This window comes from Anoplophora glabripennis, unplaced genomic scaffold, assembly GCF_000390285.2.
Source record: "Anoplophora glabripennis isolate ALB-LARVAE unplaced genomic scaffold, Agla_2.0 scaffold762, whole genome shotgun sequence".
NCBI lineage: Eukaryota > Metazoa > Arthropoda > Insecta > Coleoptera > Cerambycidae > Anoplophora > Anoplophora glabripennis.
In genome coordinates this window covers 183,752-197,648 of record NW_019416840.1, presented here as the reverse complement: position 1 = coordinate 197,648, position 13,897 = coordinate 183,752, and the positions used below count along the sequence as shown (strand labels likewise).

General features: G+C 32.8%; 1 protein-coding gene across 1 annotated transcript in view; it reads right to left on the bottom strand.

Annotated features, from left to right (window-relative positions):
• The window catches only part of LOC108912347 (musculin-like), a 32,352-nt gene that overhangs the window by 15,102 nt on the left and 3,353 nt on the right, over positions 1 to 13,897 (bottom strand). The window contains exon 2 of the mRNA XM_018717556.1: positions 4,099 to 4,390. Coding sequence (XP_018573072.1) covers positions 4,099 to 4,383 — 285 coding nt within the window. The 5' untranslated portion in view covers positions 4,384 to 4,390. The remainder of the gene's footprint in view (positions 1 to 4,098; positions 4,391 to 13,897) is intronic.

Sequence of the window (13,897 nt, the reverse complement as noted above, 5' to 3'; positions counted from 1 at the left end):
ATTTTCGAAAAATCGATATAACTCGAAAAATTTATAATTTTTAATTAAGAAAAATGTACTTTTTTGCTTGCCGAGGGCTACATTTACAGCAAGTAACAAGTTTCGAAACATTAATTTGTAAGAGATACAGCGGAAACAAGAAAAGTCGGTTTTTGACGGTTTTTTCGATATATCTCGAAAAGTAATATAGCTATCGATATATTTAAATATATGATTCGATAGGTTTTTTTAATAGCTACAACTTTCTCTTTTAACTTTTTTCGATTGGAGTTCAAATTTTCTTTTATTCGCGAAAAACCGAACTTTTATGAATTTTTTAGGTTAACTTCGCCGTTTATGCACCACAGGAAAAATACACTATCTTTCTTAGAGTTTATTCCCTATATCACCATATTTTTTGTTTCCAGGTGGTATATTTTTGTAAATTTAACATAAGGCCTTAACAGATTGGTTGGACTATAAGTTTTTCGAAAAAAGCCTGATTTTCGAGTAAAACTTAAAAAACCAACTGAAAACACTTAAATGACATGACAAGCACTAATCGGTTATTTATTCGAATGAATAAATTAATAACATTAGTCATCATTTTAATGATTTTATTTGAGTAAATGCTCAAGAATACCCCCACTTCTACGAATATAGGCCCGAAATTTATTGTTGCTTGAATCTGATGAAAAGTATTATTTATTCTTTCTTGTAACTGCTCAAAATGTCAAAGTTGCTATTGCAAGCCAATATGTAATTTTAAAAAGCATTGTATTCGAATGTCGACCAAAGAATACGAGGTTTCATTTTTGGTCATCATTTGTGAATCACCCTGTATTACTACGGCCCTGTAAAAATTATTATATTAACATTTTGCTATAGGTAAAATAATTCCTATGAAAAGTTCCTCTCAATTTTTGTGTCATATTTTGCAGTTTCTCTACGAAAAAATTTCCACTTGAAATAAAGTCCATGTCCATGTTCCTTAAATAAGAAATGAACGTAATAAAACAGTGGTAATCAATAACTTTATAAATTACTTATTATCAATTAGAGATAATTAGAAATAATGAAAATAATAACAGGTAAAAAAAAATAATTTATTATTTCTTTGAAGATGTTCAAAGTGGCGGCGTACTTATTTCTTAAATACACATTTCCAATCTTCTCAATTGACCACATCTTTGAAATATCCCAGGATTATTACGAAACGTATTAGCAGCGTCCATAATTCTGTTCCATAAAGGGTCTTTATTATTTATTTCTGCAGAATACATTTTGTATAAACCCCCCACAATGAAAAATCGAGGGGATTGAGATAGGGACTTCATGCTGGCCAAGCACGACCAAACCACCTATTTCCAAATGAACTTCCTTGCTCCGTCATGCATGTAGTATATTCTTCTAATAATATTTAATGGTACTTCTTCTAACAAAGTGTTTAGTTGATCTAGTAAGGAATTTCGATACAGTTCACCTGCTAAACGATTGGACATTCGAAATGGTCCAATTAAGAAATTGTACCTGCCCACACATTAATAGAAAAACTATACTGATGATTTTTTATTACGATTTGATAAGGGTTTTTATCACTCCAATAGTGCATGTTATGCATGTTTAGAATATCGTCGCGACTAAAACCCGCTTCATCAGAAAACCAAATTAATGAAAGGACATTTTCATCTTGATTGTGCAGCCACTCGCAATATTGTAGGTACACATGGTCTTCTTATAAGTGATGAGCTTTTTGAAAATGGAAGGGGTAAAGAAGCTGTTCCTTAAGGACGTGTCTGACTGATTCGCCATTTACATTTTGTACAGCTAAACTTATTTTTCTGGTACTTATTCCTGAATTATTTTCTACCGTTTGCAAAATAGCTTCTTCATTATTAACAGTGCGATGACTTCTTGAAACGTCACTATCAGCCTTTGGTTTTAAAGCATCCGTCTTCTCCCAAGCGCCGAAAAACATGGATAAATGTTCTCGTATCCGGCGTGTGGGATATTTTTCTTGGTAGATTAGTCGAGATTTTAGTCCAATCAATCTGTCACGGCCTAATGTTAAATTTACAAAAAATACCACCTGGAAACAAAAAATATGGAAAAAAAATTCTAAGAGTGTTTTTTTTCCTGTGGCGCATAAACGGCAAAGTTAACCTAAAAATTTTTTTTTGACTTTTTGTCTTTGCTATATCTCTTGCAAATTAAGGTTTTGAAACTTGTTTTTGCTGTAAATGTAGTCCTCGGCAAGCAAAAAAGTACCTTTTTTAAATTAAAAAATATGTTATACCCCAGATTTAATACAAAAGGATTTTTGTACGTGGTCCAGAAGTCGAGATAATGAAAATTTGTAAAGTAAGAACGCCTTTGAACGCACGAATTCAGTTTTCGGAGCGGCCGAGTAGCTCGAATGTTTCGGTTTGACGCACAATAAAAAAGCAGAATTGGCTAAACTGAACCACAGTATTTTTTTTGTTGAAAATATAAGTCTTCAACTTCAACCCCTGTGGAATTTTGTGAAAAAAATAATTATCTTGGCTCCAGAAGGTCATAGAGCAACATTTTTTTTAATTCGCATAAAAATGTCAGCAATCGATTCCTGTAATAGACATTATTGAGAAATGAAAATCGAAAAAGATGTTCTAGAAAAACCCGACCAAAAAATGTGTACATTTCATTTTTGGACACTTGAAATGAATAAAATCGTTACCACTCTTTTTTACCATGAAAGTACAACTCTCAAGGAAAAAAATGAGCCCTCATTCGTTTTCTCTGCGACTATTCGTCGAGCAAGAAGAGCCGATTTTCGAAATGACCTTTTTTTTCGAAAAATCGATAGAACTCGAAATTTTTTTAATATTTTATAGTTTAGATAAATTATTGCAACGTCAGTTTGACAGTTGCCATAGATTTACATTGCTTCATACATTATTTGCAAAATGTTTTATTTAAAAAATATGTTCGTACTCTAAGCCACTGAAGCGAAGTCGACAAAAACCCCTTTTTGTAGAAAGAAAGGACAAAATATGACACAAAAACTGAGAGGAACTTTCGCAAAATGTTAAAATAGCAATTTTTACAGGATGGTATTAATTTATTAATTCGATTTAAGCATAGTGAACCCTCTAACTCCCCAACTGGTTAGCAACCTGTAGAGGATATGATTTGCCAATTGTCAGTTCATTCCCTTCACTTAATCGGAAATAATAAAAACAAAATCAATATTTTCCAAAGTTTCTTTAACACTCTTTATCTTGAAACCAAAAGAAATTTATGCAAAGTGTATAGGAACTTTTTATGTTTTGTTTTTATGTTTTGAGGTCCTTTATCATGTGGCGCTATGCATTGCACTTTTTCCATGTCGCCCTGTATAGAACCTACCAATTTTTTTAAAATATCAAGATACAAATCTTTTGGTACATATATTCGAGACTTAGATGAAGCTTCACACCAAATTTTGGTATCTGATAAAGGAATACCTTCTTGTTGAAATATGTATGTAGTGTTTAATATTTTGTGTTGATTATCTAACAAATATTTTAATTCTTTATCATATTGTTTGTATTTTCGTAATGGTACCAATTTATATTAGATTTTTTTTAAAGAAGAAATGATTTCGTTCATAAAAGTAAGAGTATCAGCATAACTATTTTTGTGTGATATTACGTTTTTGAAATGGTACAGTGAAACATTTATTTCATATTTCATTTTTGTGGCTTCGTACAGTGCAGTTGATAACTGTCGGTTACCAATAATTAATAACTATGTGAACTATGTGACTAGGAAATCTGAAATATGAATGATGTTTTCTGAAAGACAATTTATTCTTTCTGAATGATGATCTCGTTCAGAAACAGTAACAGTAAAATTATCAGCAGGGGTAAAATAGTGTTGATTATTTATGACTGAATCAATATCATTAACGTAAAAAATGAAAAGCACAGGGCCCAGAATAGACCCTTGTGGGACTACTATGTTGACAGTAGATGTTTGGGAATTATGATCATCAATAATATTTTCACATTTATTCTGTATACGAACGTATTGACATGAAAATGAAATTATATTACTCGATTCTGAAATATACTCAGAAAATGTGATATCTGTACTTACTAGTGTTAGAGGGTGTTTGTGCAACTGCTCGCTTGGAACCGGCTGGTCCATTAACACAGCTCTGAGATGAGCGATGTAACTAGTGGCTAATCTTAAAGTATCTAATTTGGACAGTTTGGTATCAGCGGGCACCCAGGGAAGGGTGGTTTTCAGTCGGCAAAACGCCTTGCTTAGCACCCTCATGCGAGCCCGCTCCCTCGCGTTAGCGGCGTTTCGCTGCGGGTGTCTCGCGTCATCGAAGTCTTCGTCAGAATCCGTTTCCGTCGAACGCCTTTTCCTTGGCATGTTGCATCTGAAAACAAAAATAGCAACCGTAAAATAAAGCCTTTAAAATAATGTCTCTATTTTTTCTTTGAACATATTTGAGCTCAGAAAATTTGCATTAGCCCTTACATAAATAATAACAATAATAATTTAATTTAATAAAAACAATAAATTGGAATATGCCACAACAAAAAAGATTTTCAGCACCTGTACGAAGTGGTATTGTGCCTGTTCCCCAATTCAACACTTAATCTGTTTAATCTGTCTGTCTGTAATCTTAATCTGTCCAAAACAGACATTATTAACATTTTAACCAGAATACAATTAACAAAAAATACGAAACTACACCCCAATTCACGTAAAAGAAAGGATAATTATTTAAGAAAGAAAGAGGAAGAGGAATGCTAGCCCTACAAGAATTGTGTTCAAAATAAAAAAAGATAAAATCTTTAAGATCTCATTTCCATAACAATGAACACAGATAGGCAGAAATTGCACACGTATCAACACAAAAACACTTTTTCGTGGTCATTTCAATAGAACTTATGAAAATAAATTGGTCTTCATGTTGATACTATAATAATGGCAATCAGGAAATAAAGATCAAACATATAAGTTCCTACAGAAAGAACAGTTTTACTCTTGAATTACAAGAATAAAACAGTTTTATTCTTGCAATTCAAGAACAAGTTATAGCAATAAATATATAGCTAAATAAATATCCTAAAGGATAAATAAAAATGCAGAAAATAGAATTCCCGAAACAATGGATCATATAAAATTGGGTTGCAAACTATTAGCAAGTGTTGAGGATACAAGTAGATACAAAATTATATATTATCAAGCGATAACACTGCAATAGCAATTATACATACGCATCACAAACAAAATTAGAGAACAAATATTATAAGTTATATACCTGGTTATATACAGGGTGTCTCATAATTAGCTGCCAACCCTGAACAGGCCGATTCTATGATCAAAACTAAGTAAAAAAGTTCATATGAACATGGGTCCGGAAATGCTTCCTAAGGGCACAGGGACCCATTGAAGAGGGAGGAATGGAAATCATTTTTTTGCAATATCTCTCAATCGCGTTGTGATAAATGAATGAAATTTGGTATACACAGCTAAATTTTGATGAGCAATTTGATGGACTAATCCATTTATTTCCACAAGGTCCATTGGGGTGGGTACGGGGGGGCCCTTGGTACTTTGCGTGTGTAACTTTTTCATCTTTGACTTTTTAACAAATTGGACAGCAAATTCCGTTTTCCCGAACTGTTTTACGTTAAAAAGGTACTCTTGTTTCAAATCGTTATCTTTAACGGTTTCTGAGAAAATCGCTCTTGAATTAATCCCACTTTGGTCAATTTCATAGTAATTTAAACAAAAAAAAATATTTTGTTTAAATTTAATCTAATTTTAATAAAAAAATTATAATAAAAAATTAAATTAAATAAAAATTAATCCTTTAAATGGAAAAGAGAGGAAAGGAAAATTATTATTATTATTTTTTGTTTAAATTACTATGAAATTGACCAAAGTGGGATTAATTCAAGAGCGATTTTCTCAGAAACCGTTAAAGATAACGATTTGAAACAAGAGTACCTTTTTAACGTAAAACAGTTCGGGAAAACGGAATTTGCTGTCCAATTTGTTAAAAAGTCAAAGATGAAAAAGTTACACACGCAAAGTACCAAGGGCCCCCCCGTACCCACCCCAATGGACCTTGTGGAAATAAATGGATTAGTCCATCAAATTGCTCATCAAAATTTAGCTGTGTATACCAAATTTCATTCATTTATCACAACGCGATTGAGAGATATTGCAAAAAAATGATTTCCATTCCTCCCTCTTCAATGGGTCCCTGTGCCCTTAGGAAGCATTTCCGGACCCATGTTCATATGAACTTTTTTACTTAGTTTTGATCATAGAATCGGCCTGTTCAGGGTTGGCAGCTAATTAAGAGACACCCTGTATACTGACAAAAAGATCACGTACACCGGATATAACATTTCAGTATAAAATGCAAAATATCACTTAAATATTTCCATCTGACCAAAATATAACATAAGTACTCAGAAAAGAGGGAAAAATATCAGGTACTGCCAACGAAAATAGAAAAAAAATTGAGACAAATACAAGGCACGTCATTCTGTTTATTATTTTAATCAATAATAAAAAATAAAGTTCGCATTAACAATACAGTTAAAATAGAATTAAACAGAGATGCCAAAGTTGAACATCTCTTCCACCTAATGAAAGCTCTATGCATAGAAGCTCTCTATGAAAATGTTCTACATCCAGTTACATAAGAATTATTGACGCAAAGTTGTTGGGTTTGTTCCAACACTAACAAGGAACCCATTAAGATCCATCAGAAAAATTCAGCCAGTTGTGAATGTATGTATGTTTGGTGAATGGTTTGTAAGACGGAGTTGGACAAACATTTGTGATGGTTCCAAACCAGTTCTCGACGGTTGTTGAAACAAACCTATTACTGACAATCATTTATTTGCACTTTTGCACTGTGCATGTATAATCTAGAACCCAAAAAACAGGGTGTTAAAGTTTCTTTATTTCTTGTTTTTTCCTTAATTCAAAACCCAGTTAACCGATTTGAGCAAAGTTTGCTGTTGCTTAGTTTCTCTGCATGAAGTATGCAGTGATTGTGTTCCTATTTGGTTAAATCATACAGGGCGTTTATTTTACTACAACCCTTTGTGAATATTATTCTGTAACTTTTTTGTACGTTTAAATTTTGACACGCAACTATCAAAAATAGGTTGAGAATTTTATTCTACACAAAAAATGTACACTTATCAATAGTCGAAATTATGCGATTTAACCTAATAGGAACATAATCACTGCATACTTCATGAAGAAAAACTAAGCAATTTTGCTCAAATCGGTTAACTGGGTTCTGAGTTAAGGAGAAAACAAGAAATAAAAACAGAAACTTTAACACCCTGTAACTTTTGTTTGCGACATTTTTCGTTTATGCAAGTTTGGTTAATTCGACACCATTTGGATTTTAGATTATACCCCTGAAGTATACCTATGTAATATTCGTTAGCTAATACTTTGGATATTCGAAATACCAGCACAGCCGGTTGTGTTGATATTTACTAATTTTTAACATATGACCTATTACTACCTAACTCTGAGGACGAAATAGTCTCTCCTCTATTAATCTGCGAAGCATCTATTTTAACAGCACGCTTTCAATTTTTTTTGTTTTTCTCTGAAAACAAAGCTTCATAAAGATTACTTCGATTCTCCATTATTATTACCACCACCTTTTATAGTAAATCCCGTTTCAACAGTCAAATATAAATTTTTGACAAATTGAAACAGAGTAATTGAAGGTACACATTCTATCAGAAAGTTAAAAAGTAATAGACCTTTCTCTTATTTAAATTAAATCTGTAATAAAAAGGCAAAAATATTATAATAAAGTTAAGTTCTAGAATTATTGCTCGGAAGATGAGTTATTGCCTCAAGCAGTCGACAGTTTTCCGCTGGCTACAAGTGGGTTTTAAAAAATTGGTAATAGTGTTGTTACTTTATTGATTTTTCTAGTGTTAGCAGATTTATGATTGGTTAGTTATACAGCAATCTATTTTTTTCCAGTTAAGTTCCGAATTAACCTCTATAGTTTTAGTACCCTATAGAAAGTAATCTAATAATGATTATTACCAATGTTAAAATATAAAAGAAAATACTCATCTAAGTCAGACCTTTTTCAACACTTGAAACCTATAAACCCACCCAAATCCAATATCCTCATTAGGTTTTGCTTAAATTTTACCTGAAGGCAGCTACTGCGATTGATTAAAATTTATGTTTTACTTTTCTTCTTTGAAAAATTGTAGAGCCTTAGAAGTTGTAAAGTATTTTAGTAATACAAGTCGAATTTTACAGGAGAGAAAAAATATATTGCTAATGTTATATTAATTATGCACTGCCTTGTTCGATTTTAAGAGCCTTATCGTCACTGTCCAGGATAAACTCATATGGACAAATATTTACAGTTTTAATATGTTTCTACATAGACATGATGGGGGCATTATCTAAATTATTTTTTGCCGTTTATAATGTCGAAAATGCTAATTTTGTTGGATTTTAGACTTAATGATAAAATTCGTTGGATTTTAATGATTAAGGGTCAAATCGTTACCTACACCAGAGAAAAGTTAGACAGATTCTATAGAGGAAATTAAAAGTTTGAAATACAACAACATAATTATACCGAAACGAGAAGTATTGAAATAATGAAGGGTTTAGTTCACATAATCATTTTAATGTTTATTATTACTCTCGAAAACATCCTTATAATTTATTAGTGTAGTATATGCGATATCGAACATAGTTAATTAAACATGCTAAACTACAAATTGCTGCGTATTACCAAAAGCAGAAATATTAATTCTGTGTCCAAAGAATAAGGTAAATTATTTATTTAAAATTCGCCCAGTATATTCAATTGCTGCAGAGCTACTCGTGTTTTTGTAAACACACGAGAGTTTATCGATTTTCCTTATGCCTGATTTTGTTGAGCAATGAATTTGTATTAAACTTTCTTTGCGGAATGAATATACTGCCGCGGAAACGTTGAGGTTGTTACAGAAGGCCTTTAGTGATGAGGTTATGGTGCAAAAAAAAAACAACACGTTAATCAAATCAAAGATCTTGTGCTTGGAAACCGTCGATTAATAATAAAAGACCTTGTTGAGACTGTTGACATTTCAAATGGTTCAGTAAATACCATTTTAAAAGATTTGTTGTGCCTTGACGCGTCAAATATCGTTTGGTTCCAAAAAAGTCCAACTTTTTGGAAAAACAGTGTTGCATTAACATCTGTGAAACAATGGTTTCTGACTACCAAGACGTCATGAGTCAATCGAGTGAATATCGCGCAAAAGGTGAACCAAGACCGAAAAAATCACGCCAGTCACTCAAAAATCAAGGTCATGTGACAGTTTTCTTTTTATTGTCGTGGCATATTACACCATGAATCTTCCAACCGGCCAACCTGTTATATAACAAGGAATATTATTTGAGTGTTATGCGTCGTTTGGGTGAAGCTATTCGCTGCAAAAGACCGAAATTATGGACAGACAAGTCTTAGTTTTTGCATCATAATAATGCACCGGCTCATAATTCAAGACCATTTCGCCAAAAATTCAACTCATATCAGTCCGCAACCTCCGTATTCACCTGATTTAGCACCGAGTGACTTCTGGCTTTTCCCTAAACTCAAAAGACCACTCCATGAACACCGTTTCGACTCTATCAAGGAAATAAAAACCTAATCGACGAAAGCATTAAAGACCATATCGGTGAAACACTTTTTAGACTGTTTCGAGAGTTGGAAAAAAGTTGGCATAAGTGAATTGTATCGGGTTGGGATTATTTTGAAAGCGACGAAATTGATTTGGAAACACAAAGATTTTTCATATTTTAAACAAATTTACTTTATTTTTTGGACAACGGGTAATATCCACGTATATCGGTATGTACTTGTAATTATTAGTATTACTTAAAATATTAACGTAGGTACGCTCTTTTAACTCACGTCAAAGTTATGAAGAGATTGCTTTACAACAAATAAAGTATTCAAAACAGTACGTTGCCTATGTTTGTTCCTAATGATAACAGTGTGTGTTCACGTAGACTTTATACAGGGTGTTTTTAAATGAAGTAGTAAAAATATTACCAGTGAATGTAGAGCTAAAAATAAGAGGATTATATGAAAGTTGCACCCCTGAAGCGATATACCCTCTTAAAGGAGAGGATTGAAATTCACATTTTAATTTTTTTCTTTAACATGGGGATTGCTAGAGATACGAAACTTGGTATGAACATCCTACTAATAAAGAGACAACTTTTCAATATTTGTTCGATCATTGGCGTATTTTATAAAGGAGTGAAACAGTCAACCCCATTGCAATATTTTATTAAAATTTTTTATATGAAGCAGATTATTTATTTAAAAATATTTATTGGGAAGACTGATTTATTGCGCAACTTTTTTACCTCTTGTAATTTTTCGATGAAACCGATAGTTTTCTAGTAAAAAGAAATTAATGACGTTCACTAAAGAGGTAATAGCGAAAATTTGAAAAAGTAAAGTAGGCGGATGTCATATCAAATAAATTGTTATTTATCATATAAATAAATTGACACTTTCTGTCAATAAGCTGGTAATTTAATAATAACATTAATAATAATTTGCTATTAATTAATGAAAAATGTTTGATAACTTATGACTATGGATATGTATTAGGTAAAGTTATTTATCTGAAATAAAATTTAATACAAACGAAAAACAAGAAAAGCAAAATTAAATTTAAAGAATATTCTCGAAATAATTTCCATTTTGCTGCAAGCATAACCTAATACGTCTGTTGAAGTTATAATGCACTCGCACAAAAAGTTCTTTGTTATTGCGAAGGTCATCTGCTGCCTGAAATATTCTTAAACGTAATTCTTCTAAGGAGGCAACAGGAGTGGCATAAACAATACTTTTTATGTGTCCCCACAAAAAGAAATCCACAGGCGTTAGGTCAGGTGAACGTGCAGGTCTACAAACAGGAGCATCACGACCACGACCAATCCAGCGATTCTGGTAATTTAAATTTAACCATTCTCTAACGGCAAGTGTACTATGTGCAGGCGCCCCATCGTGCATATACCACATAACCTTCATGTGTAGCGAGGGGTACATCCTCAAGTAATGTTGGAAGATTTTCGTTCAAAATTCTAAGATACTCGGCCGCTCCAAGCCTGTGCAGAAGAATAAATGGACCTACTAGAGTATTTCCTACAATTCCCATCCAAACGTTTAAATTGAAATTAAGTTGAAACAAATATTTCATAACTCATGCCTGGAAATATTAATTGACTATTGTCAAAAATTCACGCGTTTAGGTAAATCAGCGTCATTCAATTCTTGCACGGGTTGATGGTGAAAAGGGTATAAAAGATTTTCATGAACTACATTCCACACAAGACTGTGAGAAACTTGCAGTTGCCTGGACACCTGACTTGTNGGACATGTATTAGGTAAAGTTATTTATCTGAAATAAAATTTAATACAAACGAAAAACAAGAAATGCAAAATTAAATTTAAATAATATTCTCGAAATAATTTCCATTTTGCTGCTAGCATAACCTAATACGTCTGTTGAAGTTACAACGCACTCGCACAAAGAGTTCTTGGTTATTGCGAAAGCCATCTGCTGCCTGAAATATTCTTAAGCGTAGTTATTCTAAGGAGGCAACAGGAATGGCATAAACAATACTTTTTATGCGTCCCCACAAAAAGAAATCCACATGCGTTAGGTCAGGTGAACGTGCAGGCCAACAAACTTAACGGGTAACTTAAATGTATCCATTCTCTAACGGCAAGTTTACTGTGTGCAGGCGCCCCATCGTGCATATACCACATCACCTCCATGTGTAGCGAGGGATATATCTTCAAGTAATGTTGGAAGATTTTCGTTCAAAAATCTAAGATACTCGGCCGCTCCAAGCCTGTGTAGAAGAATAAAAGGACCTACCTACTAGAGTATTTCCTACAATTCCCATCCAAACGTTTAAATTGAAATTATGTTGACATCTTGAATAAAATATTTCATAAGCCATGCCTGGAAATATTAATGTACCATTGTCAAAAATCCACGCGGTTAGGTAAATCAGGGTCATTCAATTCTTGCACGGGTTGATGGTGAAAAGGGTATAAAAGATTTTCATGAGTTACATTCTGCACAAGACTGTGAGAAACTTGCAGTTGCCTGGACACCTGACTTGTGCTTGTACCACAGTCTTGTTCTAGATGTTCCAGTATAGCTTCCTCAGTTTCAACAGTTCGGACATTACGCCTTATTCCGGCACCCTCATGATTGGGCTGAATTTTACCAGTTTCGCGAAGCCCTCTTTCCACCGAGGCCAATGTTTGTCTATCGGTCGGTTTGGATATCTTTGGTGGTATAATCTTACTGCAGCGTTACTATTTTTTCTGTATTCGAAAAACACTTGGAGCATGTCGACATATTCGTCATTGGTATAAATATTATTTGCCATAATTATTCTGATAATAAATTAATCAATTGGTACTAATTACTGGTTGACAGAAAGTGTCAATTTATTAATATGATAAATAACAATTTATTTGTTATGACATCCGCCTACTTTATTTTTATAAATTTTCGCAATAACCCTTTAGTGAACGATGACGCATCTAATTTTTTTTACTAGAAAACTGCCGGTTTTATCGAAAAATTACAAGAGGTAAAAAAGTTGCGCAATAAATCAGTCTTCCCAATAAATATTTTTAAATAAATAATTTGCTTCATATAAAAAATTTCTAATAAAATATTGCAATGAGGTTGACTGTTTCACTCCTTTATAAAATACGCCAATGATCGAAAATAGTTATTTTCTACAAACGTCAAAAAATGACAAGGTTTGCGCATTGACAACAATATGCGAAGTGACACTTTTTTTCGGATTCTTACGTTACCATGACAGGCGAAGTATTTCGCACACTGCATGTAAATTAATAAGAGTTTTGTATTTCAATCTTTGAAAAAATGAAGCAAAACTCCAAATTATTATTTATTTTTAAATGAATAACAATTAAATACTTTTAAAATAATGATAGAATTTTACAATAACTTTAGTTATTATTTACAATATTAACATTAATCGTACAACCAGTACACGAACCAATATTTATTCCTAAACCAGATAATTCAGGTTCAGCTCGGGATATTGGGGTTTTGGGGGTTGAAACACTACTAATTTTTGAGGTAGAGGTGATACCATGTGATCCTGAAATTTCACAATCTAAAATTTTATTTGATATTTGAATCTTATTATTGATAGAATCTTCCACGTATCCTTCGGCCACGGTGGAAGATTTCCATCCCCCGTGTCTCTTCAAACTACATATATCACCCCCAGCATTAGCAAGAAGTGTGGCCGAGGTTCTCCGAAAACAGTGACCTGTGTAAGCATCAGAATTTGGTAATTTTAAGTATTTTGCTATTAAGCTGGGCATCCCTCCAATAGAATTTATTCCAACAACTTGGTTAATGCATCTCTTATTTTGATACTTCAAAAACAATCGGCGACTGCTAGCATAACTTGGACGAAGAGCCACGTATTTTCGGTAAATATCGATATAATCTAGATTCGAAACCGTAAAAATTCGTTGTATGTTCGTTTTTGTATCCGGTACTTTCACAATCAAGATGGAACCTTTATCTTCTATGTCATCGACACTCATTTTAGTGAGTTCTTCACGGCGGCAAGCACCAGAAATACCCAATATTAAAACGACCTAAAAGGATATCGATATTTAGTAATTTAAAATACATATAAAACAATGATTAAAAATATACCTTAGCCATCAAATATATTTCATCATCTGCCTCTCTTATGAATTGATTTACTTCTTCTCGAGTTAATACCTTGGATTTCTTAGGGTTGTGTCCAACTGACAATTTTTTCAAATATGGAACCA